Source organism: Ursus americanus, chromosome 7, assembly GCF_024610735.1.
Source record: "Ursus americanus isolate L20-20 chromosome 7, mUrsAme1.1.p, whole genome shotgun sequence".
NCBI lineage: Eukaryota > Metazoa > Chordata > Mammalia > Carnivora > Ursidae > Ursus > Ursus americanus.
Window position 1 is genome coordinate 56,491,294 of NC_142133.1, and position 26,760 is coordinate 56,518,053.

The window sequence follows — 26,760 nt, forward strand, 5'->3', positions numbered from 1 at the left end:
AAACCCAAAGAATTGCCTCCAGAGCCCTGGGGCCTCAGAGAAGGGTCGGCTTCTCCTTGGGTCACAATACCCTCCCATGACTGTAAGGTGTCTTGCAGAATTCCACAAATAAGTCTAATTTCACATAGCGTTGGTAAAACAGACATTTAGCTAATGGCACTTTCATTTAAAAAAAAAATTTTTTTTTTAAGATTTTTTATTTATTTGTGAGAGAGAGAGAGCCCAAGCAGGCGGAGCAGCAGGCAGAGCAGGAAAGAGAGAAGCAGGCTCCCCACTGAGCTAGGAGCCTGATGCAGGACTTGATCCCCACACCCTGGGATCATGACCTGAGCTGAAGGAAGATGCTTAACCAACTGAGCCACCCAGGCGTCCCAACTAATGACAGTTTGAGAGCAGAGGTGAAGGGACGCAGGCTTGTGGTGTCACCATCTCTGCAGAAATTGTTGCTGAGGTCAGGTCCTGAGACCACACGCCTTCCTGGCATTGCTGGTGGCTTTCCTGTCCCTCCTGCATGTCTCTCGTCAGCATGAAGTCTCCCCCCTCCGATTGGGAAAGGAGAACCCCCTCCCCACCCTTCTGCCTTCCTCCCAAAGTTGTTCCTGTTACCCTTCCATTTCTCTGTTGGGTCTGTGGACCTCAGTCTGGCAATCCTTCCACCCAAGCTGACAGATGCTCTCCTTGGTTCAGAAGCCCTCTTTCCTCCCCCAGGTCCCCCCCACGCAGCTGCCACAGGCCGAGGCTACCTTTCTCGCCCTCCTCCTCCTCTTTGAAAGTCACCTGCGCCATGTTTCCTATCTCTGCTGAGACATCTTAAAAAATAAAACCCCCAACCCTTCCTTTTCTTCTGAGCCGGCATTCCAGGCCAGGTGGGAGGGGAAAGGTCAGCGCTGCCTTGCTTCTCCCCTCTGGGACCTGAGATTTCCTTCATTTCCCCTCCATTTCTGGAACATTGCTCCCCCATCTGCACTTGTGGTAGCAAACAGGTTTTATCTGCTTTGCTTCCCAAGCATTGGTGTAAATTGTCCCAGCCTTCCCCAGCTCGCTCACTCTGAGAATGTTCTGTGAAGTTGCATTTGTCATGTTTATTATATATTAGCAAAAGGACACTAACCTACTATCCATTGAATCCCCAACACAGTGCTCTTCCAGTCACCAGAAATGACCTCTATTCCCCCTCTGGCTTTTCTTAAGCCCCGGGGAAAATGAAACCCCCAACTTTCTTTGACGTTAGTGACCAACATGCAACAATCACAGAGTTTCTCTTCAGATGTCTTTGGTGAGATAATTCGCATATTTTAAGAAAAAGGTACCTCCAAGGACACAGTTCTCTTAGCTCTTAATTCTTTCAATACTTACACTATTTTTACCGAGATATTCAGCTTTTCAATTAAATGGATCCTTTTCTGAAGAAATTGTTCGAAGTTTGCAGCACCCTTCATTCCTTGCGGGAGGGCAACACTCAAGGGCGGATTTCAGAACTTTTTTGGGGGTGGCTGCCACTGTTCATCACAAAATTTTTCTGTTTGTTCATTTTCATTGTAAAAAAGCTTTGCCCAGTGTAAAATCACCTTTCCAGTAACACAGCTCTTCCTTATCTCTCTACCACTGTTTAAAAGCACTTCGCCTAAACTTTTCTTAATTAGGCTAACTCAAATCTTCATTTAGAATAAAATTTTTAAAATCCTAGCTCATTTTAAAACAACAATCAGATTTTCTGCAAAATCTCTAGTAAAAATCAAGGAGTTTGCTTTAAATCAGAATTTACATTCAGCAAAGAAAAGAGAAGCCCATACAGGGCTTGACGTCTGCAAACATGCCTTTACACCAAAGGCAAGGAAGGTATGGATGCACGCAAGGGTCCATCTTGGAGAAAGAGTGGGGCAAATGGAAACATTCCTAAGAGAGTCACCATATACTGGAAGAAAGAAGAGCCTGGGGCAAGTAAAACTAAATCTCAATTATTCTTTAAATTTCAGAAAAGCTCCCATGTAATCCAGGTTGGGTGGTATTTACAAAACATTCTGACAGGAGGGTAGACCAGCTGGTTCTAAACCTAGCTACGGAGGAGGGACTATGCAGCCCCTCTTACAAAGTGAGGCTAGACCAAACTTTGCCCACTACTAAAAAGCCAGCTTTCTCCTGTGCCCCACAACACATGCCCCTGGGATCCCAACCAGTCCCCCAAGCCCACAGCCTCCTTGGGTTCACCAGCCTGATCAGTGATCGTAGGGGGAGGGGAATCAGTGTTGCTCAGCCCAGGCTTGTGAACTTCTAACCCGCGGAGCATTCTTATCCCATTGTGATAAAATCCACAGGGCTCAACAGTTTAATTCTTCTAGGAACACTGAATATATACCAGGTGCTGGGGGAGGGAGAGGGAAGGAGGGGAGCAGCGAGGCCGGGCTGTACAGACGACCCAGTCCCCACTCCCCAAGTCCTGAGGGTCTAGTTAAGCAGAGATAGATTGGATATGAAACCAAAAATAACATGATAGAATGAAGTCAATGGAATAATAGTGCAAAGTGCTCAAGGGATTCAGAGGAGAAAAACAATTCCTTCCATAATGGGGAGGGGAGCAAAAGGGCAATGAGGCTTTTCACAGCAGTGAAAGGGAGGGGGCGTTTTCAGCTGAGGGAACAGCCTTGAAATGAGGCTGTATTTAGAGACCATTTTTAGCTGTCTGGCGAGGTTACAGGGGAAATTCAATAATTTGACGGGAATGAGTAGGACTAGAACTTTCACATCACATCTCACCATGGAGGGGGCGAGGGCTTGTATCCTTGTTTTGTGGAAGTAAGGCATATAAAAGTATTTCTTGAAAACTTTAAAGGAAGATTTGCCTGGCCAGTGAATTCTTTGGAATTACAGAAGGGACTCGCAGATAGTAATAATAATGGTAGTAATAGTAATAATAGCTACTATTATTATTATTTGGTCAAACTGGAAGCGATTAAGGGCATACATAATCTTTTAGAGCTGAAAGAACTTTAAAGACCACCTCATCCAAGTCACTTATTTTACAGATGAGGAAATTGATGCCTGGAGAAAATTTCTGGCTACATTTCAGAGAAGAAAAAATGGTGGCTGGAGTTCGAGAGGTTTACCGGGAGTCCCACAGCCACTGGTGGCTCGCGTGGAACTCTAACCCGGGACACGGGACAACGAGCCAGCGCTCTCCTAGACACATTCTTACTAAAATTAAGCCCATTCATGAGGGATGAAGCACGAGAAAGAAGAGTGAGTGTGGTGATTAGAGGCCAAGAATGCAAGTGTCTCCAGTCACGACCTGGGTTAGAAATGCAGGGGCGGTAAGGAGTGGGCTCTGCTCTGCAGCCTTGCAGCCTAACCACACACACGCCAAGCTGCAGGGAGCTCTCCTCAGTGAGGCTTAGCTGCAATATGGTTTAAATTAGACATTTCTTGCCTGAGTAGAACAAACCACTTAGGTTATAGGCTGACAAAAAAGGAACAGTCTGCATGCTTGGAAAGCTTAGGGGGAATTAAATTATGTGCTGTCACTTGAGCGCTGCTCCCCCGTTCTCTGCACCACCACCTCTCGATTGCCTGCAGGAGTCCCAGGGCCTTGCGTGCAAGCTGAGCCATAACCCAAGGCTTAACGTAAACTTCGGACTCTCAGGTCATTGGGAAATAACAGGTATATCCGGTTGGGCCTTTTGTGCTTGTCTGCACGCAAATTAAAAGTTCGTGCAAAGCTGAACTCCTCGGAGCCTCTGGTTAGGGAGAAGGGAGAATGCCTTGGAAGAGAATTCTCACAATCTCCCTGTTTATTTTTTCAGGGAATGGCAGATAGGGCTTGTTTATGAGAAGTTCGCACCTCTGGGAGCCTGAGCTCAGAAGGGGCGGGCTGTGGAGGTGGCCTTGTGCCAGACGGTCTGCTGGGGAGCAGGGCTGAAGGACCCTAAGGCAGGGCTTTGAAGGGGTGGAATTCTTACAGACCTTCAGGGAGGAGGCTTAGGGGGGGTGCCCATTCCCACACTTGCCCTGCTGGTAGAAACCATGGCAAGGTGGCTGGTGGGGGCAGGGTCGGGTGGGGAGGGCTACTGGGGGGGCCCTGAAAGCCAGGGGCCACACACCCAGAGCTGTCACCTTGGCTCCTCACTGTCCTCAGTCTTTGATGACCCCCATACAATTCAGCTCCGAAGCCCCCTAGAGGGTGGTTGGACCTGGAAAGGGTGTCCCCTCCGCCCCCACACCTCATCCAATGGGAAGCAGTAACATTCAGGCTTCCTGCCCTCAAACTTGGATTGTTTTCCATCAGAAGTTCGCCCACCTGGTGCGGCTGGGAGCTGGTGGAGAGTTTTTGGTCTGGTAGACCCGAATTCAAATTTTGGCTCGGCTGCCACGGGGAGCTGTGTGACCTCGGTTGATAACTAACTGCTCCTGCCTTGCTTTGTTTGTCTGTAGAAAAGGGATTATGGTTAATAGTTACCTCAAAGGGTTGCTTGTGAGAGATTAATGAAAGGATTTCTGCCCAGTGCTTGGCCCACCGCCTGGCTCCAAGGGCCCATAAATGGCGCTTCCACATTATTGGCCGTGCATTCGTATTGTTGTCGTTGTTCTGACTGGCAGAGCTGCCATCCGAGGGGTTGCTGCATTTCAGGCTGTGGCTCAGATCCTGGTCCCACACCTGAGCAGGATCCCGCACCCCCCACCTCCTCCCCCGCGCTCTCCCAGCCACCCCATTCAGACACCACCACCACGACCACCCCCACCCCCACCCCCACCCCACCCGGCTCCGGCGGCAGGGCTGGGGCTACCAGCCTGCCTCTTCTTCCGGGCCCTACTTGCGACTTAAGGTGCATCGTCCTAGCCGGACCTGGGCTGCCACACGGTTCCGATGTGTCCACACGTGTCTCCAGGGCTTTCCTCCTCAAACCAATAGCTGGGGCATCACTGCCCCTGAGATTGACCCCCACTCCCACCAACTTCCTATATTAAGACTCTAGCGCCATAGATATTGTTTGGATGGAGAGACACTCCAAAGGCAAAGAAAAGCAAAAACAGAACTACCACACTTTAAAGCTTAGACAGCGATTCCCAAAGTGTGCTCCAGGGACTCCTTGGGAGGGTGGGTGGTCCCCAAGACCCTGCCGGGGGATCCACAAGTTTAAAACTATGGTCATAGGCTATTCTTTGCCTTTCTCCCTCTCCTTGTCTCACCTTTACCAGGGGCCTTTCAGGGGCCGCATGACGTTTGCGATCACTACAGACTGAATGCAGAATTAGATATGAGTATTCATCTGTCTTCTGGTAAGTCAGAAATTAAGGAGATTTGTAAAAATGTAAAACAATGCCACTCTTGCTAATATTTTTTTGGTTTTTGGAAAATATATTTTCCCTAAAAACATGTTATTTATGTAAACGTAAATATATTAGGTTTATTCTTTTCCAACGAATAAATATTTTAAAATTTGTTGCATGTTCCTTTTGAAAATTGTATATATTGGTAGATATAACTTAGATTGAACAAGAGCTCTTTGGTTTCAACAATAATCTTTTGGAGTATGAAGAGGTCCCGAAAACAAAACATTTGAGAAGCACTGAGCTAATATTTTGGCATTGGGGTCTATGAAATCATCCCTTTGCTCACTTCTAAATAGAACCATCATTTCTAGAGATTTAGAATTGTGTGAATTTTATAGTAATTTCAATGTAATGATTTGAGTGGAGCAGATCTAGTCATGAAGCCCACGTAGAATTCTCATTCCAGCTCTCGGCATGTTCCAGCCACTGTTTTAAAGGAAAAATTTCTAAGCTCTCCCAAGACCAGACTGTTAACTATAGAGATTAAATTGTGCAGGGCAGGGGCGCCTGGGTGGCGCAGTCGTTAAGCGTCTGCCTTTGGCTCAGGGTGTGATCCTGGCGTTATGGGATCGAGCCCCACATCAGGCTCCTCTGCTGGGAGCCTGCTTCTTCCTCTCCCACTCCCCCTGCTTGTGTTCCCTCTCTCGCTGGCTGTTTCTCTCTGTCAAATTAATAAATAAAATCTTTAAAAAAAAAATTGTGCAGGGCAGATACCAGGGAGAGGCTCTGCTGGGAGGGGAAAGACAGGGTTTGAATCGCACCCCTCACTGGAACTAAGATGGCTTTGCCTGCGGGGGGTCCCGGCCCACTGGAGGGAGTCAGCTCTCCTGGCAGGAAGGGGGTGGGTGGAGAGGCTTGGGGTCACCCAGGCCCTTAGCAGCCATAACCATGCCAGAGAAGTCTAAACTCAGCATAGAGTTGGGAGGGAGGGGCTGCTGTAAGATTCAGGATCCTAGGCAAAAGTTAATGTGTCCTTCCTGCTGGGGTGTGGATCAGCTTTGCAGCCTGCAGACCCGAGTTCGAGTGTTGGCCCCCTCTCTTGCAATCTCTGTGACTTTGGGCAAATAGTTCACTGTTTCTGAACCTTAATCACCTTGTATGTAAACTAGGCTGAAACTAGCAATACTTCTAGGATGATTAGGAGAGGTCACTGAAATAGATGTGAAGCACAGAAAACAGTTCCTGGCACTGGGGAGGGCTGTTAGCTCCTTGTCTTTCTCTGTCCCGACTTGCTTTGTGGTGCTAGGCACCCTAAGAGCATAGAGGGCCAGGAAGCACAGGCCCTGACCTTATGACTGTTACATCAGAGAGGAGGATGGTCCTCCCACGCTCGGCACCGTGCTCTGCACGTGGCCCTCAGGGTTGCTGTGTTTACTCCTTGTTGAATCCAGTGATATGTGTAATTGGGTTTTTACCTCTCTGGTCTGCCTCAGGTATGGTGCTGAGAGCCCAGCAGTAAACGGGAACAGAAATGAGGGCTCCTGGGCCTCCAGATCCCTCCTGCGGCCTTGCTGGGGAGGGAGATTTCTATTTGACCCCATAGCCCCAGGTAAGCCTCTGGGGGTTGGTGCTGGAACCTGGGAGCTCAGGGCTCAGTCACATTCTTAGGGCATTTCCCCTGAAAGAGTGAACAGAGAGCAAGGGGCCTGAGGGCACAGCTGGTGGTAAATGGCCCCACCCACGCCTGAACAAACTAGGGTGCCATGCTTTCAAGGCCCAGAAACTGCCAGAACCCTCCTTCCTTCTGCATCCGAACCCTTAAAATGAACAGGCCACCAGGGACTGACTCAGGGCAACGGGGAAAGGAAAAACAGAGATTAGTCACCACCGAAGTCCAGACTATTGAATTTAACTTTCCATTTTGGATGGGGGAGCATTCTGGACAATTTCCTGCCTGTCACTTAAGAAGGGGGAGCTGAGAGTCTCCCTGTCCTGCCTTGCAGTTCGGACTCCGGGGCATGGCCTCCGCCTCTTCAGTGTGGTTGTGAGATGCGCTTTCAGTCCCACCTGTAACCTCAGAAAAGAAGGCCAGAGCTTCTGGGAAGCTGGACAGCAAGGTCTCATTTGTACAAATCACGGGGAGGTCCCTTGAGTTCTCTCCCGTTTGCACCACGTGGAGTGGCGCTTTCTCAACTTCCCTTGGCAGGGAGTTGCATGACTGTTGTCCTGGAGCCCCATTACTTAGGGCTGCAAAGCATTCACAGAAGCCACAGTGGGACTGGCCCCAAGCCGAGCTGAGAGGAAGGAACCCGGCAAGGCCTTGCCCAGACTCTTGCGGGAACATGGCATCCTCCCGCCTAAGGGACTGCGTCTGTACCAGAGTCCTGGCGTGGAGCCCGTCCAAGGTGAGGTGACACGAGGTGAGGAAGGGTACTGCACGGCTGCCATGGGCGAGGTGGCGGAAAATGTGGGTTGGCTCTTGGTGCCGAGCCTTTCTGCCACGAGCAGATGGCTCTGACGTCAGCCTCCTACAGGCACCAGCGAATGGCTTCCCACAAAATAATGACAATAGCTGAGACTGTCTGAGCCCGGACCGGGTGCCAGACCCTTTATATTTTATATTTATACATATACATATACACACACATAGATCTACATACATATATAAAATAAATATATATATGAACCTAGGCTTAGAAGTAGGAGCAGCAGTAGTCAACACCAGCAGGAATAGTAAGAGGAAGGGCTAACTTACCGACGACTCGCTCAGGGCATTCAACCCGGCAAACTGGTTTCCTCACAATATCTCATTTAATCTCCAGGAGTGCCCTCCGGGGTTGGGATAGCATTACCTCTCTTGCACAAAGGAGGAAATGAGGGCTCAGCAGAGTTCGATAACCTGGCCGAGGTCACCGCTTTTAAATAAGCAAGTGATGGGGGTTTGCTGGCTTTACTGTTTTTAATCTCCTCGGGAGGATTAGACAAGCCTGGAAGGCATTTGGGCCTGCGCCCAGGAGCCTGTAAAGAATTGTCATAATCTCAGAGGGGATATCAAGGCACACCAAGGTCACTCTCCCACCGTGGCGTCTGCACTGTCTTCCACAGGGATGTGGAGATCCGGAATGTTCCCCCTCTGACGTTTCACAGGCTTAAATCTGGGGATTTCCCTCATCTGTCAAGACGAGGAGACATCCAAACACAAGCACACGTATCCTTTCAAAAAAGGAAGAGGTGGGAAAGACAAGTAGCGTTTTGTTTTGTTTGTTCTCTTTCTACATTTGCAAAGCTAAATGAAAGCCATGGTTCTGTATAGACGGAAGAGGATTTGGGCACAGACTCCTCGGTATAAAACCCCAGGTTCCTGAGGATGCAAACCTGGGGGGTAACAAGACCCTTTAAATGCATGTGCCCGTGGTTTAAACACCTCTACTGGAGAAACACTTGCAAGTGTATATAGAATTGCAGAAGAGTGACGTACTTCCGTTGAAGTCTATAACGAGGGAGACACAGCACGAATGACCATCTAAGAGTTGGTTAGATAATGATGTTACAGTCATACTCTACAATAGTTCGAAAGCATGAGGTAGGTCTATACTTTCTATTGTGGTCACCAAATGGAAAAAAAAGTCACTGAACAGTAATTTACAACCCCATTTGTATTAAAAATACATACATACGTATAAACATATGCACGTACGTAAGCAGAAGGTACATGGTTCCCGGGGTTACATCTGAGAAGGGGTGGGAGCGTGGGCCTTCGATTTTCCTGACTATTCTTACATTCTGATTAAAGCATTTGCAGCAAGAATCTATTTATGTGCTACTTGTGTGCTTTAAAAATTTATATCTGACCAAAACAGAAAATATACTTTATATGTATACATACATACATATACAAAATAAATATATATTATAACTATAAAATAAATATATATTTATATTAAATAAATAAATATGTATCCCCATGTTGTTTTCCTGCTCCTAGTCTCTGGCCCTGAGGGTCGGCAAGAGTTTCACATAGGCTCCATGGACCAGAACACTGTCTTAAAGCCCCAAGATGCATTTAATAAGAGTTCATGCAAATCTCATTCTTAGTTTAAAAAAAAAAAAATAGGTTGCCTAAGGGCAATTAAAGGCTCAGGATGGTATCAAGTCTTCTAATGAAAGCTGAAGACTTTGGCTGATCAACAGTTTAGTATGCGCACAACAGTGGAATGCAGATTTTTAAAACAGTACAAAAACCTTAGTTTGCATTAGAAGGAACACTGTCAGTCTTCTGGGAGGTAACTGTGTCCCTCTGGGCTGGACAGGAGGTCACCTTTGGGGGTATGGTGTTCAGTTTCAGGTACACATTCAGGCATATTGAAAAACTACGCTGTCTAGGAGGCACAGGTAAGCTGAATAAAGCTCTAGAAACCAAGTTATTCAAAGAATGACTTGAGGAACTGAGGCCTTTCTTGGTTGGTGGAAGGATGGCTTCGTGGCAGTACAACAGCCATCTTCAAACATGTGAAGGGCTCTTACATGAAAGGGACATTAGTCTTGGTTTATGTCTCTCCAAAGGGTAGCTTAAGTTCAGCAGAAGACAAGAATGTTCACTCCAGGTTCTTTCGTAACCCTGGAAAGAACCTTCTAACGTCTAGAGCTTTCTAACCCGAGCAGTCCAACAACAGGACAGGCCACGGTTGAGAAATGAACACTTCCATCATAGAACAGAAAAATCCTGTTGGGGGTTGGTGGTCAAAAAGCCAACGTATAATTACCCAGCCCTCGCGCTCCCTTGTGGGAATGAGCAGGGGAGGGATAACAACTTAGGTTATTTAACTACCCAATATTTTCTTAAGTCCTGGATATGACTATAATTTTCGACCTGAAGTTTTGTCCCTTTGTGGAAAGAGAAGAAAACCTGTTAAGGAAAACAGATCTAACCCTAAAAACCCAGAGGTTCATGGAGTAAAAGAAGACTGGAATCTGGGTCCTCAGCCCAGAGCCTATCGCAGACCTGGAAGCTGTACAGTCAGCAAGCCCGTGGCCAGGCACTGGGATTTTCCGGAACCCAAACGTACATTTTTGTTTGTTTTGTTTGTTGGTTGTACTTTCCTTTTTGTTGCTTTACGCATTTTCTTGGTAACCTGGTAAATATTCATTTTTAGGAAACAAAAATGAAAAACAATATCCTTCATCTGCCTAAAGATTTTCTCTGCCTGATCAAAGGTAAGCATTAAGTTGTTCTCTGTCGACCAAAGTCGTGGACAGCAGGCTGAGTTCCGCTGTGAGCGTGGTGAGTTTCAGGAACTGGATTCTGGTAGTCAGAACTCAGGGAACACATGTACAGAAGCAACCCCGGACCCCGGCATCCTTTCCCTTCCTTTGAACGTCACTGTCCTGAGTTAGTGATTGCTTCTTGCCAGGAACACGGAGCAGGAGAGACCTGTTGGTTGGGAGCCCGCGCTAACGGAGCACTCCATTCTCTGCTAGCCCTGGAGTTTGAGCTTTTGCCCCCTCTTCTTTTCTCAGTTGTTCTAGCTCGCTGATCCTTTTTCTTTCTTCACTCTTCTTCTCTTTTCTCCTCTGCCCCTAACTCTTTACTGTCCCAGAACAGAGAAAAGTTGAGCAGGAGGATGTAGAGAGAGAGGGAGACAAAGGAGAGCAGAGACGATGGTCGCTCCAGGCAGAACAGAGGTCTCGGAGGGAATGCAGGTGAGGCAAGGGTGGACCCAAGAAAAGGGGGAAGGAGAGAGAATGAAGGCAGGAAAAGAGGAAGAATGCAGAGCAAGGGGAAGAAAGAAGGCTGAGGAGGAAGGAAACTGACAGAAGCAGGACGAAGCGATCTGAGAACCGAGCCCTTGGCGGCTTGTATGCAAGCATGGGAAATGGTAAGTGGGTTGTCTCCTGGAAACAAGACTGTTTGTATATTATAGTCCTTTTATTTTCAAAAGGAATTGAAGGAGATCAAAGACCCAGATACACTTGGAGCATTCAAAGAGCAAGGACAGCAAAGAAAGGAAGGGGCAAACCAGGTCGGAAACTGGGGAAACCATCCCAGTTGAGCCCACACGTTTTCTAGCCCGGAACTCCAAGAGCCAGACCAGATGAAGGACCCTGAAGGACACGCCAACCCCAGGTTCGTTTCACTGTCCTTTCTCATAAGAGACTCTCAATAAAAACTGAAGAGACAGTGCAGGATCATAATGTCAGAAAGATATTTCTTTCTCAAGCTCCTAGTTTCTAGTCTTAGTAATTTTAAATTCTTTTTTTGAATAACTTTTAAATTGGATACAATTTCAAACTTACAGACATGTTGCAAGAACATCACAACGAACTCTCATTTACCCAAATTCTCCAATTATGGACATTTTACCATGTTTGTTTTATCATTTTCACCTCTCTCTCTCTCTCTCTCCCCTTCTCTCCCTCCTTCCCTCTATTTTTTCTTGAACTATTTGCAAGTATGTTGCAAACACTGATGCCCATTCACTTCTAAATACACATGAAACTATTCTGGTGGGAAATTGGAATAATAACAGTGTAGCTTTGTGGCTTTCACTAATACCAGACTATATGGAAAGCGCTTAGTGGGGCACTGAGGTTGGAAGGGGAGGAGGGCTAAGTAAATGGTCTTAAGCCGCATTGATTTAGTAAGTGGCCATTTTCTTGGCTTTATTTAGGTCAGTAAAATTAGCAAAATCTCCCAGAGCAGCTTCTCCCTATGCTTTACATGGAATTAAAAAAAAAAAAAAATTGTTCACATCAAATTAAAAAAAAAAAAGAAAGGGGAGATGGCTTTGGTCGGTAACACTCCTGGCCCCAGCGGCCTCGTCTACGAGCTCTGGGCCGCCACTACTGAATACAAGCGCAGAGAACCAGAGGCTCACCGCCAGTGCGCACAGTGCTTTGTCCATCCCAGAGCACGCTGGAGATGTTTTTCACATCTGTGAAATGAGACTTGTCTTATTAATCAGGGCATAATTATAAATGGCAGCCCCCTGTGTTTATATTAATGCATAAAACAACGCCAGCGCGTCCCACAAATGATCACTTCTTAGATTAGATGAAAGAGGAAAGATCTAGCTCCGTGCTTCTTAGCCCAGGAGGGAGGAAGCAGAAACAAGTCAGGGAGGGCACAGGGGTTTGCTATTACCCCCCAAGACTCCTCAAGGCCCAGCACGTGATTTGTAGCTTCCTACTGCTCCTCCCTCCGTATGCTCAGGCGCCCGGGGCACTGCGTGTATCTCCTGATTGCTGTTTCTCTGCCTGCTAGCGTGGGTCTGATGACTGATTCTTGCGCCTCCCGTACGTCAAAGACTTGCCAGAGACAGTTGCTTGTACTCCACTCTCCTCTCAGTGCGTGTGCATAGGTGTGTTTGGGGGGGGGGGTTGGAAGAGCACGGTGTTCAGCCGCAAAATTGACATCATGCTGGGGGATTATGCCAGAGGGAAAGCCCGTCAAGAAAACCGACGTCTAGCCTGATGACGTAAGGGCTGACTCTCCCGGCTATTGGCTCCAGGTGTAATGCGTCTATCTGATTTGCTGATTTAAAATGACGATGAGGGGCGCCTGGGTGGCGCAGTTGTTGGGCATCTGCCTTGGGCTCAGGGCGTGATCCCGGCGTTCTGAGATCGAGCCCCACATCAGGCTCCTCTGCTGGAGGCCTGCTTCTTCTTCTCCCACTCCCTCTGCTTGTGTTCCCTCTCGCTGGCTGTCTCTCTCTGTCAAATAAATAAATAAAATCTTTAAAAAAATAAATAAATAAAATGACGATGAAATGGGCGCTTGGGTGACTCAGTCCGTTAAGCATCTGAGTCTTGATTTCAGCTCAGGTCCTGATCTCAGGGTCATGAGATCGAGCCCCGTCTGTTTGTCCCTCTCCCTACCTCTCTGCTCCCCTACCCCAAATAAATAAATAAAATCTAAAAAAATAAAAATAAAAATGATGATAATAGGTTCGGGGTATCCTTCAACCCAAAAGGGAGTGATGGACAGAAGTGAGATACATGAGCACCGAGGAGGCTTCTATCTTCGGCTTCCTAGCATGTTCTCTCTGCCCCCATCCCTCTTTTTCTGATATCAGACCTAGACCGTGGCCTGATGCTGGCCTGGCGTGTCAGAGTCCTTCCAGGGTCTTGTATAATGACCTTGGAAGAGAGATATTCTCTTTTTCTTGGGGTGGTTCATTTGGGGCTGCTCACGGCCAGCTTTCCCAGCACATAAGGAGAGTCTCCAGAACAAAGCCCAAGCAGAGACCAGCATAACAGAGATTGAGGAGAGCAGCCCAGAGCCTTCCATCTTGTAAGGTACCACAGTTATCCTTCCCAGCACATGAGCCAGTGCATTCCTGTTCTGCTTAAACAAGCTTAAGCTGGATTTCTGTTCTTTGAATCAATATAATATAAGGTATTTTAAATCTCCACTTTAAACTCTCTCTCTAGCTTAGCTGTTCTTTTGAAAGTTATTTGCACCACACAATTCAAGTTTGGGATTTGGGAGGGCGAAATTCCCACATCCTGTGCTATTGACTGAAAGGAGATCCCAGGGCCTTAAACACTACTGGCTTTGGTCGAGAAGTTGTGTTGATAACTAAAGAGCCTGGTGTGGGGTCTCCCTGGAGGGAGGGCCCTGCTTTGAGCTGGGTCAGGGGTCCCCACTGGCCACCTAGGATTTACCCTATGTCTCCATCAAGTACCAGATGGGTCCTCCAATGGAGGTCTACACCACAAAGTCTGAGAGAAGCTGAGACCTGCCAATTCAGCAAATTACCATAGCCAGTCACTTGGCTTTGTCATGATCCATAAGGACCTGTCCTTTTGACAGCACGGGCCCAAATGGTTACTCCGCATGTCCTAGAACAAGAGCTGAGCCCAACGTACCATTGCTTGGAGGATATGTTTACACTATTCTCTCTGGCAAGAAGGCATACATCTAGTTTATCTAAAAACCACACAACATTATTCAGGAATTATTAACAAGAGGTCTTGGGAAAAGCCTTGGGTTATATTTTTGAAAACAGTAATTTGCTTGGTTTAAAGGCAACCCCTATTTGCTCTGTTCCCGATAGAGATACTGGGACAGAGCTTTCAGGAATGTGGACAGCTCAGAATTGGCATAAGCCCGTGGACAATTCCCGTCTCTTAAATTAAAGCCTACTGAGAGATTGACGTGTGCAGCTGTCTTGAACAGAATCATCAGGCAAGGGTCTTGCTAAAGCTGGACGTGGTAAGGTTATGACACTCATTTCAAAGGTTGTGTAGGCCAGCGCAGCTCTGGGAGACCGACGCTTATTTACCCAGTCGCTCAAGAACAACTTCATCGTGGATGGCAGTGCCCCCTTACAGGGCATGAAATCATTTTCAGGGAACCTCTCAAACACTACTGAATGGAGACTTCTACAAAAAGCATTTTCTTATCAGGTCAGATTGGTTATTGTTGGTTTCAGTCTCTCACAAGGTCTGATTTTCAGATACCTCTTTAGGCTTCTTTAACATCGAACCACGTATTTCAAGGTCAGCTATGAGGCGTAGTACACAGGCCTCTCTCATCCGATTTTACTGCAAAGGCGATCCCACTATTTCTTCTTTGTGGGCCTCAGAGCCCTCACTTCTGTAAACAAAAACAACTATTAAAAAAAAAATTCTCCCAGCTGATTTTTTTTTTTTAAGGCAGGAAGGAAAGACGGCATTTGTGCTTTTACCATCTGAGGATTTCCCTCCACATAAACGTGTATGATGGATCTGGAATGGGACTCGGGGTTCGAATTCTGGCTTCACCTCTTGATAGCTGGTAAGAGGTGGGAAGGGGAGAAATCCATCAAGCATTTCAATCACTTCCTTGAAAAGAAGAATCATTTAAGATTATATATATATTTTTTAATTTTTACTTTTTTTTAATTTTTACTTTTATATTTAATTTTTAAAATTTTTCCTTTTTAGAGAGGGAGAAAGACAGGGGTGGAGGGGCAGAGGGAGAGAGAGAGAGAATTTTAAGCAGGCTCCACGCCCAGTGCGGAGTCCACATGGGGCTCAATCTCACAACCCTGAGATCATGACCTCAGCGGAAATCAAGAGTCTGAGGCTTAAGAGACTGAGCCACCCACGCGCCCCAAGATTATACTGTATGACTGGAATTGTATTATTGCAGTGTGTGTGATCTTGGTTAAGTCACATAACCTCTCCGAACACCAGTTTCCACATCTGTAAACTGAGAAGCAACAGAACAATAGAGATTCCCAGCGTGGGTAATACTCAAAGCGCAGAGTTGTCGTGTGGTAAACGCCCAACTTTTATATTGACACTTGAGGATCCCAGAGGCGCGGGGATACAAGCCCACCCTGGTCAACTACCATACATCCCACCCTTCCCCGGGCTCGCCCTTTCCCCAGTCTTACGGAGAAGACTTTTCTCCCCAGGGGCTTGAAAATGCTTTGTACCAGCCAGTAAGGAAGGGCGCAGCCGGCCGGGGACGCTACCGGGGCCCCGAGCACCTCCAGCTTCCCCTTCGAAGGAAGCGTCCCCCTCTCGCGTTCACAGCGCCCAGATCCGCCTCCCGATAGCGTGGTCGGGGCGTCCGCCTCCCCGGCCAGCCGGGGTGCGGCCGTGCGTGCGCCGCGGAGGGTGGTGGCGGCCGGTACCCCGCCCTGGGCCTCCGCCCCCCCGCCTCGGCGTGTCAGGTGCCGTGAGAAGCGCCCAAGGATATGACCAGAGCCCAAGACTTTCCAGAAGCCGCGCACGCAAAGCCCTGCTCCGCACGCAAGGGGGAGGGACAGCAGAGGAAACTTCAACCCGATAAAATTGGTAGGCGCGAAGAGAACGGCCTCCTGCTCCTCCTCCCCCTCGTCCCTCCCTCCGGGATCATCAGAGAGCCCTCCCTCCGCCCCGCGCCCCGCGTTTGCCCTAGCTTGGCTCTGGGCTCTGTGCCGAGGGTCCCGGACGCGGCCAGCGCGACCCGCCGCGGGGCAGTGGGCGGCGCCACCTGGGGGTTGAGAAGCGGGAAACCTCGCGACCAGCTGCGCCCGGCCGGCGCTGGCCTTTGTGTGCCCAGCACCGCCGGGCTTGGGGTCTGGGAGCGGCGTCTTTCCAGGATTCTTTATCTCGCTGCACGAGGTGGAAGGAGAACTTTGCGCGCCAAAGGGCCTCATCCAAGGGGTATATGTGTTTGCAAGAAAGTTACAATAAAATAAAACAACTAGGGACGCTGTAAAGGCACAACCGGGCATTCCGCGTTCCCAAACGGACAGGTTCCCTCTCTCGGCCCGGGCGGCCACGGATCCCGAGCGGGTTTGTCTCGGGGAACGGAGCTCAGTCACCGAGAGGGGAGGGGGCTCGTGCGCTCCGGGCGGGGGGCGCGCTTCCACGGAGAGCGCCACGGGATGGGCAGGTTCTGTTCCCAGGGCGCTTCCGGGAAACTGCGGCTTCGATGGGGAGGGACTGATTAAGAGTGGTTTTCCGGCGAACGGGAAGTTCACACCTCAGCTTCTAGCAAAGCCGCCAGCCGCTGCGCCAAGGCCGTCGGGAGAATCGCCGCCGCCTCGCGTGACCGCGGGAGCACGGCGACCGTGGTCCGGGTCTGAGCCACTCGAACTGCCCCGGCGCCCCGCCCCCCTCAAGCCCCGCCTCGCCAGGTTCCGCAGTCTCCTCCTACGCAGACCTTAAAAGCCAGGCGGGATGGCGCGTTTTGACTCTGGAGTGACTGTGTGCAAACGGGCCACGCCTCTGCGACACCAGCTGTCAGAGACGCGCGGGGGTCCTGAGAGCTGGGAACTGACTGCACTCGTTGACCCCCAGTCTCAGGCCGCACCCTGTGAGAAAACCCCCGCTTTGCCGAGGCCCCAGGTATAGCGGGGCTCGGCAAAGGAGGCACCCTTCTCGGTCCCCATCCCAATCCCAGCGCCCCTGGCTCGGACGACGCCCAGAGGCTCCAAAGTGGGTGCTCAAGCTCCCAGAGCAGCAGGTGTCCGGGCGAGGCCTCCAAGTTCCTGGAGACGTCTTGCCCTCCACAAAGGCCCCAGCCCGGTTTCGGAGCCGTCCGTCCCGCGCCGCTGGAAACCGCGCCACCTCGCAGGTCAGTCTTTCCCCGGAGCCGCCTTCTCGCGGCCTTGAGTTGCGGGGGGGGGGGGGGAGCCGGGGTGGTAGACACTGAGAAGGAATTGAGCGCCTCCGTCTTGATGCCCTCCGGGTTGTCCCCGAATTGCTGGAACCGTTACGCAGTTGGGGATTGAGGTGGGGACCGAGAGTGCGGGTCACAGAGAGGTGGAGATACGCTCTTTGCCTTCTCCTTCGGGGAATGGGTTTGGGATGGGAAGAAGCGTCCTCTGCTGCTTCCCCAGTGAGCCCGCCCTACCCTGCCCTGTCCTACGCGCGACCTCCTCCCTTCCCACCGGCGCACTGTAGCCGGACGCCAGGCGTAGGGGCGTGGGGCGCCAGCTCCCTTCTCGGCACACCTGAGCGTCACGCCTTCGCCCTTCTCTCTCCAGCATGGCCACCAGCCTCGGTCCCGACGCTCCCCTGCAGCCCAGTGCGCTGTCGTCCCAGCAGACCACGCTCCTGCTGCTCCTTTCGGTGCTGGCCGCGGTGCACGTGGGCCAGTGGCTGCTGCGGCAGCAGCGGCGGCAGCGGGGGTCGGCGCCACCGGGCCCTTTCGCGTGGCCGCTGATCGGAAACGCGGCGGCGATGGGCCCCGCGCCGCACCTCTCGTTCGCGCGCCTGGCGCGGCGCTACGGCGACGTCTTCCAGATCCGCCTGGGCAACTGCCCGGTGGTGGTGCTGAACGGCGAGCGCGCCATCCGCCAGGCGCTGGTGCAGCAGGGCGCCGCCTTCGCAGACCGGCCGCGCTTCGCTTCCTTTCGCTGGGTGTCCGGTGGCCGCAGCCTGGCTTTCGGCCAGTACTCCCAGCAGTGGAAGGTGCAGCGGCGCGCGGCGCAGAGCACCATGCGGGCCTTCTCCACGCGCCAGCCGCGCAGCCGGCGCGTCCTCGAGGGCCACGTGCTGGGCGAGGCGCGGGAGCTGGTGGCGCTGCTGGTGCGCGGTAGCGAGGGCGGCGCCTTCCTCGACCCGCGGCCGCTGACCGTGGTGGCCGTGGCCAACGTCATGAGCGCCGTGTGCTTCGGCTGCCGCTACAGCCACGACGACGCCGAGTTCCGCGAGCTGCTCAGCCACAACGAGGAGTTCGGGCGCACGGTGGGCGCAGGCAGCTTGGTGGACGTGCTGCCCTGGCTGCAGCGCTTCCCCAACCCCGTGCGCACAGCCTTCCGCGAGTTCCAGCAGCTCAACCGCAACTTCAGCAACTTCGTCCTCGACAAGTTCCTGCGGCACCGCGAAAGCCTGCAGCCCGGGGCCGGCCCCCGCGACATGATGGACGCCTTCATCCTCTCGGCGGGAACGGAGGCGGTGGAGGGCTCAGACGACGGCGGCGCGCGGCTGGACCTGGAGTACGTGCCGGCCACTGTCACCGATATCTTCGGCGCCAGCCAGGACACGCTCTCCACCGCGCTGCAGTGGCTGCTCGTCCTTTTCACCAGGTAAAGCCTCCAGGAGGTGTGGGCCGGGCCTGCCTTTCCTCCCCTGTAAAAGGCGGGGTAGGACTAGAATATGCTGAGGTCGCGACGAACGCCCAGGGTTGGGGGTTCGGCGCCAGGTCCCCACCTCTCAAAAGCCCAGCTCGGGAAGGAAGGCAGCGTGCGGGCCGAGACCGCGCGCGCCCCCTACCCAGCCGGGCCCGGACCGCCAGCGTCTTTGATCTTGGCGTTCGCTACCTCTCCAAGTGGGGACAAATTTGTGAGAACCCCCTGAAAGGCAAGATCTTTTAAGTGTCCGCAGGTCAGCCCCGATCTCTGCCTCCTTGGCACAGCAGAAGCAGAATTGGCACGGGTCCGAAAGAAAGGGTAACGGGAAATACGTTAAACAAACACAGCCGCTAATCGGCTCGGCCAGTCCGGGAGCAGCTCAGAGGCCGCCCAGCCCCGGCGCTGCAAGCCAGCCGCGCGTCCGGGCTTTGTTCCCGGGCAGAGGGAGCGCTCGGCGGCGCTTACTCGGCGCGGAAGCTTTAGGAAGGCGGCCAGAAACTAGCTGGTTGCGCTGGGTTTACGAAGCGGCCGCGCTAGTTGTGTCGGAAGTGTCCGGGTAACAAACCGGAGAAGCAGTCACTTTCACGGAGCGCAGAGCAGCGTCTCGAAAGGCAAACCGGGTATCCAGGAGGGGTCTGCGGACGGACTTTTCTGGTCCCCGGGCCCGGCTCGGTTGCCAAACTGGTCGGCAGTGTCCACCTGGATTACGGTCGCAGAGCTCAAGGAAGCTCCGCACGCAGGAAGCAAACGGATTGCTGGGAGAGGGTTTATTAGAAAATAAAAAAAATTCACATAGGACATGCTCTTGCTAAAAGATTAAACCACTGTTGATCTGAAATTTAGATTTAACAGAGCAGCCTGTTTTTGTCTGGCAACCCTGCTCCAGGGGCAGATGTCTCCTTCAAGGCACATCTTGGTTGCTTTGGAAGACCTGAAGCCCTGGTTGGGCCATTTCTTGGCGCGGAAGGCAGCGGTGGGGGTTACTGAATTTGCTGGCAATCCAGAAATTGGAAGGCAAAGACTGCTTCGCTTCTTATTAGAATCCTGCAACCTATATGCCCTGAGATCCTCTGCAACTACTTTTATAGATTGAATTTTTTGTATATTTAACTGCTTTTCAGTACTAAGAGCACAGAAACACATATGCGCAATGAGCAGAAATCAGACACAAAGAAGTCAATAAGAGATCAGAAAGAAGACATCCCCAAATGAGATCAATAGGCCCTTTGCATCCCACCATATCATCTTTTGAAACTGCCTTTTTTTTTTAAATCAGAAACTGAATTGGGCAGCAAAAGTAAATAAAACAATTTTGGAGTCACTTTCAATTCAATATTGCTGATGAATACGTTTTTCTTCTTTTTAGTGAAAAGACAGTATGACGGAGGTTGGCAAATCACATTTATGTTTACTCTCTGGCCTTTCATGAACAAGTTTGCAGACCCGAAAGTATGATACTCATGAAGCAATTTTTAGATCATCCATAATTTCATACCATACATGCTTAAATTTTTTTCAGAGATGCAATAATTATTTACTTTTTTTTAACTTCTGACATTTTCACTTATTGTAATGGACATTTGCCTGTCTTTTAAACTTTATTTTGGTGATTTTTGATGGCTCCCTAGTATTTTTGTCATAATAGCACCCTTATACATGATCACTTCTTGTAATGTTGTCAATTTCATTTTCAAAATTTCGGCTATCGTTGTAGTTACATATTTTTGTACCTGTTGTTTCCTGCACATATATTTCTAGGCATGGATTACTGGGTTTAAAAAGAGTGGGGGGGAGTTACCCTTCTGCATCTTGCTTTGTACTCAGATTTTGTTTTCCAAAAGGACAAACTATTTGTATTACCAACAGCGAATAAGCATTACAGTTTGTACCGTTCTCTCTTGAACATTGGGAATTTCCTTTTATTTATTTTTTATTTTTTTAAAGATTTTATTTATTTATTTGACAGAGATAGAGACAGCCAGCAAGAGAGGGAACACAAGCAGGGGGAGTGGGAGAGGAAGAAGCAGGCTCCCAGCGGAGGGGCCTGATGTGGGGCTGGGGCTCCATCCCAGAACGCTGGGATCACGCCCTGAGCCAAAGGCAGATGCTTAACGACTGAGCCACCCAGGCGCCCCTGGGAATTTCCTTTTAAATTTAAATTGAGAAGAAGTGTAGCTTTATCTATCAGGATAAAGTTTGTGCAGGGTGAGAGCAGTGTATGTGCTAGAATTATCCTGGGACATGAGTGGGGAAAAAGGATTCATTTTGGGGGCTGCTTTTTTACTTTTGTGGGCCTGGGCACTTAGGCCTCTGTAGACGGTGTACCCCGTAAGAGATTTTTAATGACATTTTATTGCTACATTGGAGTAAAGATAAATATGTTAAAATTACATATTAAAACATTTTCTTTGACCTAACAGTTCTATTTTTCTTGTTCTGATTTTGAATGAAATGAAAACATTTTCATGGGCCCCTGAAAAGTTTTGTGGGTCCTTCGCACTGTCTGCTGTGCCTCATGGAGAAGTTGTCTTTGTCTGTTAGGAGCTTCTTCAGGCTAGACACCTTAAGACTGTTTTCAACTTATGGTGGGAAGGAGAACATCAGCCGTGTGAGGCTTATAACAGGAAACGTAACTATTAATTTATCCATCCTGTAACTTAGTGAAAATTAGGAAGCTGGGATTCTTTTCTCTTTGGGGCCTGGCAGTGTTAGTTCAGCCAGTGATTCAGATAAAGAAAGTGGAATTAAATGGTCGTGTGCTTTCCAGATGAGAGGAGAATTCATTTGCCTCACTTATTTTCTCCTTCTAACAACCCGACAGGTATCCTGAAGTGCAGGCTCGGGTCCAGGCCGAACTGGATAGGGTCGTGGGTCGAGCCCGGCTCCCCTGCCTGGACGACCAGCCCCACCTGCCCTACGTCATGGCCTTTCTGTATGAAGCCATGCGCTTCTCCAGCTTCGTGCCCGTCACCATTCCTCATGCCACCACCACCCACGCCTCTGTCCTGGGCTACCACATTCCCAAGGACACGGTGGTTTTTGTTAACCAGTGGTCTGTGAATCATGACCCGGCGAAGTGGCCTGACCCGGAGCGCTTTGACCCGGGCCGGTTCTTGGACAAAGACGGCTTCATCGACAAGGACCTGGCCAGCGGCGTGATGATTTTTTCGGTGGGCAAACGGCGGTGCATCGGGGAAGAGCTTTCCAAGATGCAGCTGTTTCTCTTCACTTCCATCCTGGCTCACCAGTGCAATTTCAAGGCCAATCCCGACGAACCCTCGAAGATGGATTTTAATTACGGTCTGACCATTAAACCCAAGTCATTCAGAATCAACGTCACTCTCCGCGAGTCCATGGAGCTCCTCGACGGCGCTGTCCAGAAGTTACGGGCCGAGGAGGACTGCCAGTGAGAAGCCAGAAGCAAGTTCAAGCTGCAGACGTACTCAAGAGTGGGGGGTGGGGGGTAGACTTTTCTAGCGCCTCTGGGCCCCTTTCTCAATTCGCCTCTAAAGTGAACAGAAACCCACCGACGGGCAGACGAAGTGCCGCCCGCGTGTCAGAGGAGCGCTGGGCGGAGAGGGGGCGCCTGGGCGGGTTCGCAGCCCAGGAACTAAAGGGTCCCGGAATTCCGACACAATATCGAGCGCTCGTTACGGGCTCTCGGGGAGCATCCTCGGGAGCTGGAACCCGCATGCGCGCGCAATGACCTAACGGAGAAGAGGCCCCGCAGCCCGGCCTTCGCGGGCGGCGTCCAAGACGGACGCTCCGGCGCTGAGTCTGCTCCGCAGAAAACCGTAGTAAGCGAAGTTCCAGAATGTTTTGTTGAATACGCAGAGGCAAATAATTTCCGTGTGAGACATGGGATGGAGGGGGAAAGGGAAAAGGGTCCAGACCAGAAATCTCTCTCGCACCTCTTCAATCAAAAATAGTTGAGGTCGGCTGGGTTTGTCTCTTTGCCTACTGATAGGCTTTCTCTTTTTTGCCTAAATCATAAAGTCATTTGCATACAAAGAAATTAATAGTGGTTGATTCAGTGATTATAGGAGGCTTCAATGATTTATTATGAATTTTAAAGTGTAAGTTGTTGAAATGTAAAAAACTCCAGGCCGAAGTCATACCTCTATTGTTGCCAAAGTACAGAATTTCAATGATGAGAAGAAAAAAAAAAAAGATTTACCAGCCCGGCTAAGGTTTATATTATATGATCATAATGCACTGATTTCAGTAAGTCTCATAGGTTAAAAAAAGTCACCAAATACTATTCAATATATTTACATAGATAGTTATTCATAACCAGTATGTATGTTATTGGACTATTATATAGTATTAGTTATTTTGGTTAAGATAAGTTTGAATAATGTACGTCTTTCCAAAAGAAAGACAAATTAAAAAGTACAATTCAACCAATTAGGGCTCAAATACGTGAAATGAGCCTATTTTGACATCATGGAAACCAAATGAAAGCAAAGTCCATTCTCTCATCTGTAACTTGAATGAGAACTGAAAAATCTCAAAATTGGATCTCCAAGATGTGTTCCTTATTACTTTACAACATATTTTCTAAAATTACATTCATAATCTAGAATCTTCTTGTGAAATCGATGTAGTTAATATAATTCCAAACTCTTGGCATGCTTAAATTTTAATTAAATTTTAAAGCCATTAAAATTTAGCTCAACGATAACTTTTTATTGTTGAGTTCAGTTGAAGTTACTGGAAATCTGTCCATTAGTCTGTGCAAGGCAGAGAAATTTAACCCGTGTCTGCCTGATGAATAGGGAAAAATGCAATGAATTATCTAGATGTTGTCTTTATTAGAGAACCAGGGTGGGGGGGGGAATTCCCATCATAATAGGCCTAGTTTCTTAAATGATTTTTTAAAAATAGCATTCATGTCTGTGTTTTGGAAAGTCAGAATCAGAAGGTAGTGTTGGGAGGCTGTTTTGAAGATTACATCACATTCCATGGGAGCTGATCAGGTGAGACATGCTGTTCAGGAAGGCTGCCCCGTGAGCACTTTGGTAACTGAAAACATGAAGCCTGAACAAAATACGTATGTTCCGCTTACGTAAAGAACCAGAAAACCTTTAAAACAAACCCAAAACAAATGGAAGATGGTGAAAGTTCAAAGTGAAGGTTGGAGCTTTGACTTGCGTTGCTGTGAACTTGCAGGAAGGTAGCCCATGTTCTGAAGGTTTACTGCTTCTTACATTCTATTAAGGTTTTTGGAATCTTTTAATCAGAATTACAAAGGGAGGAGTGTCTGGCTGTGCGAAGGGTGGTGAGAAAAAAAGTGAAAAAGGAAAAGGAAGAAATATGGTTAGGCCTTTCCCCACGCATTCCAAATTAGTTCATCTGAAGCACGAAATTTGGAATATGAACACTTAGAAAAAAGATGTTTCATGGACCGCCTTTAAATCCCAAGTAGACTAAAAAAAAAACAAACACGTCTACAACACAGATCTATTTTGCAATTTGGAATTCTTTTATTAATAGACATTTCATATAATTTTAATCAATAAAATCTCATCGCTCTACCTCTTGAGTATGGAGAACTGTGCCGGTATTTTTAAAGGCACTAAAACCAGCTGTAGACATAAGGCTTACTCACTACATTAAAATTTTTTTTGTCACACAGCTATTCCAAAACGTGATTACCCCCCACCCCTAGGCAGGGCCGAGACAGTGATTTTAGGCTGCCCTAGCCCGCTTACTCTGAGACGTGTGTGGTACCAAGAGTAATCACGTACCAATCTGGATGCCTCATTAAGCCAACCAAGTGCAGATGTGCTAGGATCTGTTGGTACGGACGCAGGCTCAGTCCGTCTGGGACTTCTGGCGATGGAGAAGCTATGCTACGTAGGAGGAAGTGAGGTGGGCTCTTGGAGGCTACCTGGCTTATTTAAATACAACTAGGTTATTCTCTATTTTATACTCTAGTTAAAGGAGGGAAAGCAAAACCAAAAAGAAACAAATACAACTAACCAAACTTGGAGGCTACAATAATCTGGCTACTGGTTTAATCAGAAAATCTTATTTTATTCCTTCCAGAGAAAGAATGTATTCGCTGGTCACTAGTGTAGTCAGAATATCAACTCCAGGTTACTGTGATAGTTAAAGTATATTATTTCTTAAATGCTTCCTTGATATACCGAAGCTTTGACTTTGCAAGAAGATCACTTTTTTCCCAAACAAAAAGACGTCTCAGGTGTGTTTTGTGGGTTATCTGAAGGCTTTCTTTTTCCCCCTCCGGAAGCTTTCATGTCTCAGAACTTAGCCTTCACCTGTGAAATGCTATTACGGCCTTAATATTTCCTTGTTAGATCTATATTAGATCAGATAGCTGCATAGCCTTTATATTCATTTGTATGTTTTTAGCTATGACGCACTATGTGGTACTTTAGTAGATGTTTATAGCTCAACGATAACTTTTTATTTAGCCTTTTCTTATTTTTGTATTTTATCGTGTATGCCTCCAACATGTACAGAGCAGCTGTCATCCTTCGTCGTAACTCAAATACAGCAACACAGCGTTAAAATGTATCTTTGTTTGATATACCAGATGAAAAAATTCTGTATCTGTAATTACCTATAACCGGACACCATTACCAAAGTAATAAAAATCACTTTCATAATCTCGTTATGAAGTTTTACTTTATGTTGTAGCAAATATGCTACATTTTTCCAACATGCATCCATTCTTACTGCATCCATTCATTTCAACTACTACTTATAAGTGCTTGGATTAAAATGTTACATTGTAAACATCTTACTTGGCCATTTGACATTTTAGGCTTTTTGCTTTTTTTTTTTAATAGGCTTTCAGCATTCAGTTTCCTACCAAATTCCTGATCTCTGTATTTTTGAGTTTATAAGAACCAACACAGAGGTTAAATTTCAGTGGCAAATACCTAGCAAAGTGGGAGTTAATTTTTAATTTTGAAAGATAGACTAGATTGAGATTTTTAAGACTCCAGCCTTTCATTTCTGCTTCATCTAAAAACTGCAGGATGCCCTTTCACCCCTCAGCAGCTCACCAGTCCTTTCCCCTAGTATTTCATTCATTCATTTTGTTTCCTTTTGTCATGAAAGCTTTCGTGTGTGTGTATGTGTGTGTGTGTGTTTTGAAAGTTTTTGTCTTCAATTTGGCTGATACACATTTGTTCATTCATTTTTAAGGTACATGTGCCTTAATATATACAATTCATGTCCAATAAAAATAGAAGAGAAAACATTCTGTCACATACTCTGTGGAAATATTTTCTGCGACCTTTTCACTGGGTGAAAGATGTGACTTCCCAGAGCCTCTGCTGGGACTCTCCGGGCTCTCACAGCCCCACCCGCACGGATGGCAGGGTGTGCAATGCCGAGGGCTCTCATTTCTTCCAGACCGAAGCTCCCATTACCGTGAAAACAGGGAAAGAAATTGGGAAGTCAAGTTGCACACAGTGTTACTGATGCCTTGGCTTGACAATGTCATTTCAGCAACTATCAAAGGTATGGCTATAAATTGGTTTAAGAGAAGACCCACTTGTTTTCCGAAGGTGCTAACATAGGATCTTCAGAATGGTCGTAAAGTTTTAGGATGAGTGAAATACATTTTTCCATAGGAGACATTTTAACAAAATTCTAAGTGGGGTCAGGTGTTTGCAAAAATGTCAAGCAGAGTTGAATTCCATCCCATCAATGCACTAAAATGTAAGGCTGGAGGGCAGGGTGGGAAACGGATGTAGCTTTAGACAGAAGACAGGCATGATTGCTGCAAACGCGTAGAGGTTATTTCTCTGACCTTGAAGCCAGTCCATTTTTCTGCGGAAGTCTGCCTGTTGACACTCCTCACTTCGCCTCCGCGACGCATATGCTCTCTGCTCTGCAGTTCTGACCTACAGGCTATAATTCTCAGAGAAGGGAAGAAAAAGAAAAGAATACGTTCAGAAGC

At 48.4% G+C, this 26,760-nt stretch overlaps 1 protein-coding gene and 2 long non-coding RNA genes across 3 annotated transcripts; 2 read left to right on the forward strand and 1 right to left on the reverse strand.

Moving 5' to 3' along the window:
- Positions 1 to 9,902: 9,902 nt before the first annotated feature.
- Positions 9,903 to 15,051, forward strand: LOC123799822 (uncharacterized). The gene is made up of 4 exons (XR_006781715.2): positions 9,903 to 10,327; positions 10,419 to 10,479; positions 11,205 to 11,389; positions 14,923 to 15,051. It is a non-coding gene; the product is annotated as an uncharacterized LOC123799822 (long non-coding RNA).
- LOC123799823 (uncharacterized) lies at positions 11,489 to 16,097 on the reverse strand. Its single transcript, XR_006781717.2, has 3 exons — positions 14,955 to 16,097; positions 14,728 to 14,863; positions 11,489 to 12,975 (listed from the first exon to the last, which is right to left on the reverse strand). It is a non-coding gene; the product is annotated as an uncharacterized LOC123799823 (long non-coding RNA).
- Positions 16,072 to 25,460, forward strand: CYP1B1 (cytochrome P450 family 1 subfamily B member 1). Its single transcript, XM_045809050.2, has 3 exons — positions 16,072 to 17,320; positions 17,733 to 18,776; positions 21,643 to 25,460. Exons 2-3 carry the CDS (start codon positions 17,734 to 17,736, stop codon positions 22,229 to 22,231), a joined length of 1,632 nt encoding a protein of 543 aa, XP_045665006.1. The 5' UTR covers positions 16,072 to 17,320; position 17,733; the 3' UTR covers positions 22,232 to 25,460.
- The last annotated feature ends 1,300 nt before the right edge of the window (positions 25,461 to 26,760 follow it).